We start from the raw sequence: 2,788 nt of genomic DNA, 5'->3' as shown, positions 1-2,788 counted from the left end.
TCAAGTTTGCAATGCCGCGAAGTCGACAAAGGGCTTGAAGATCTGGGAGACTTCCCGTTGTAGTCGCAGCAGGGATCGCTGGCCCTGCGAGGACATCAGCTGCTATCAACGGAAAAGCGACTCAGGTCAGAGGCAGCAAAACACAGCATCAGCAGTGACACAGGCGGCTTCACCTCCATCGTCTCCTTCATGCCACGAAAGCTTTGCGAGAAGAGGTAGTCGTAGTTTGCTGACTGCAGGAGGTCGTCTCCATTACGTTGATCCCCGATGACCCATAGCAGAGGACGGCAGGTGGTGGGTTTTGTCCTGCAGCATCGTCACCATAGCCCTCCTCTTTTCTCCTCTCCTCTCCTTTCCTGCTCCCTGCCCTCCCCGCTCTCCTCCTCCTCCTCTACTCTTCTCTTCCCCGCGCTCTTCCTCCTCATGCGACCCCTTCGCTCGCTTCCTAGTTCAGCCTCTTCCCTTCTGCCCAGCCTCTGCCTCATTCCTCCAGCATGCGGCAGCGCACATGAGCTCCTGGTCGTAGTCGGAAGGCGTGAGGCGTTGAAGGATGTTCATCACTCTGACCATTCTGAGGAGCGAGTCAGACGCAGAGGATGCGACACTCGGCGGGAGCAGCGATGAACGTGAGGGAGGAGAGGGGAAGTGAAGTAAGGAGAGGGCAGGGGAGGACATGAAACAGGGCTGGGGATCACTACGAGGATGAAAGGAAGGAGGAGGACAAGGAGGACGAGGAGGACAAGGAGGAGGAGGAGGACGAGGAGGACGAGGAGGATGAGAAGGTGTGGAGGGGGAGGGAGACATGGAGGAGAAAGCTTCTCAAACGATCCTCACCTCCCAAAACTGTCTCTCTCCCTGATTGTAGTCAATCGACAAAGCATAGGGTCGAGTAGCTTGCCACTCTGACTCGCTCGTCAGCCTCTGACCTCCCTCCTCCGCTAAGGCTCTGCTTGCTCTCCCTGTCCACATGAGCCGCACCTTCGGACATCTGCGAACGAGGCGGAGGTTGCGCACGAGTTTGGAGGACTGCATGAAAGCGATCTCATCTGCGACAAGTCCAGGTGAGAAATGAACAGGAGACCAAAAAAAGGAAGAGGTGGTGGTGGAAGAGAAATGGAGCTGGTTGGGAGGCATGGTACATGTTATGCTGCCGAAGAACTCAAGCTGAGACTGTGGTATCGGGTTGTCGCAGTTGCCGACACGTGCCAGCATCTCATCCGGGTGCACATTCATGAAGGTTGCGATGCCGGAGCTGACCTGATGGGTAAAAACGATCAGACAGGAGATGTGAGCAATGCGAGGACTTGAAGTTGGCACGAGCATAGAGAGGAGAGGAGGGAAAGGGAGGGCAGAGCAGAGCAGAGCAGAGCAGAGCAGAGCAGAGCAGAGCAGAGCAGAGCAGAGCAGAGCAGTTTGATTGTGTTACGGATATGTACAGACCTCTAATCTCGTTCGCGACATAGTCTGAGGATCCACGTCCATGATCCAATAACTGCTCCATGCTTCATCCTCCTATTCCCCTCTTCCTCCTCCTCCTCCTCCTCCTCCTCCTCCTCCTCCTCCTCCTCCTCCTCCCTCTCCTCCTCTTACCCCGTGCTGGTATCCCACGTCATAGTCTCCTTCAAACGTTCGATACTGTACGGTCCCGCTGCTAATCGTCCTATCAGCCCTGGTCTCTTCCCCTCTCCCTCTCCGTCTGCACTTCCCCCATTATCATCCATATCTTCGTCCTCGTCCCCTCCTCTCCCCTGCCCCCCTCCCTTCCGACTCGCTCTCCCTCCTCCCTCCTCCTCATCTTCAGTGTCAGCTCGGCCTTTACCGACTGGGACTTCCAGCCTCCTCATTGCAGTGAACTCAGCAAGCTTCCCCCTGACGAGAGACTCTCAGGCGCAAGCACATCGTGCGAGGACGAGTAACACAACAGAGGAAGAATGGGAGACGCTTCTTGATGGGAACAACGAGTAGCAGCAAGGAGAAGACGAGTACAAGAAGAGAGAGAGGGAGAGAAGGAGGGAGCGAAATGATAGCCAATGCATCAGCAGAAGCAGGTGGTGGTGGAGGAGGAGGAAGTACTCGCCCGAGTATGATCTTCTCAATTGCCCGCAATCCGGCGTCGAAGGCAGAGCGAATCGAGTAGGGCATGTCCATGAACATGGAAGTGAGCCTTGGAGACCGTCAGGAACAAGTCGAGGTGCCGCAGGCAAGAGAAGCAGGCGAGAAGAGGCTAGAAGAGCAGGAGGCAGAAGGGATGAGGAGGAAGGAGACAGCCGACATGTGCGAGCAGTATCCGGCTTGCCAGATTGCCTTGAGGATGAGAGGAGAGAGTTGAATACGATGAATGTCTCGACCCTGACATGAAACAGACGAAGAGCGTCAGCCACAACAAGAGCAAACAAACACATCGAGCTGAGGGACATCGAGCCAAGAGATTGTCGACTTCTCCTCTCCTCTTCTCTTCTCCTCCCTCTTCTCCTTTCTCTCCTCTTCTCTTCTCCTCCCTCTTCTCCTCTGCTCTGCAGAGCTCTCCCCTTCTCCCCCACCCTCCCCTAACCTCCTCTCCTCTCCTGTCCTCTTCCCTCCCCTCCCCTCCCGTCCTCTCCTGTTTCTTCCCCCCCACTGCTCCTATACACAGCATCGCATATCGAGCAAGCCTGATTACAAAGTTTGTCGCTCGGTCCCAGAGAAACAAGTGCATCGCGGTCTGCAACGGCCTCCAGACATGTTCGGTAGCTTCCGACTCGAACTCTTCCCAGGTATCTCTGAAGCACAAGACGCATCAGATTACCAT

General features: G+C 55.7%; 1 protein-coding gene across 1 annotated transcript; it reads right to left on the bottom strand.

Annotated features, from left to right (window-relative positions):
• GUITHDRAFT_166510 (hypothetical protein) lies at window positions 1-2,346 on the bottom strand (the record flags this gene model as incomplete). The annotated part of the gene is made up of 11 exons (XM_005820204.1): window positions 2,273-2,346; window positions 2,078-2,164; window positions 1,820-1,869; window positions 1,591-1,651; window positions 1,441-1,492; window positions 1,140-1,257; window positions 978-1,046; window positions 835-901; window positions 509-571; window positions 174-306; window positions 1-84 (listed from the first exon to the last, which is right to left on the bottom strand). Coding segments are annotated over exons 1-11 (786 nt in total). The 5' UTR covers window positions 2,275-2,346.
• Between the last annotated feature and the right edge of the window lie 442 nt (window positions 2,347-2,788).

Source organism: Guillardia theta (assembly GCF_000315625.1).
Source record: "Guillardia theta CCMP2712 unplaced genomic scaffold GUITHscaffold_186, whole genome shotgun sequence".
Classification (NCBI taxonomy): domain Eukaryota; class Cryptophyceae; order Pyrenomonadales; family Geminigeraceae; genus Guillardia; species Guillardia theta.
This window is presented reverse-complemented; position numbering and strand designations above follow the sequence as displayed.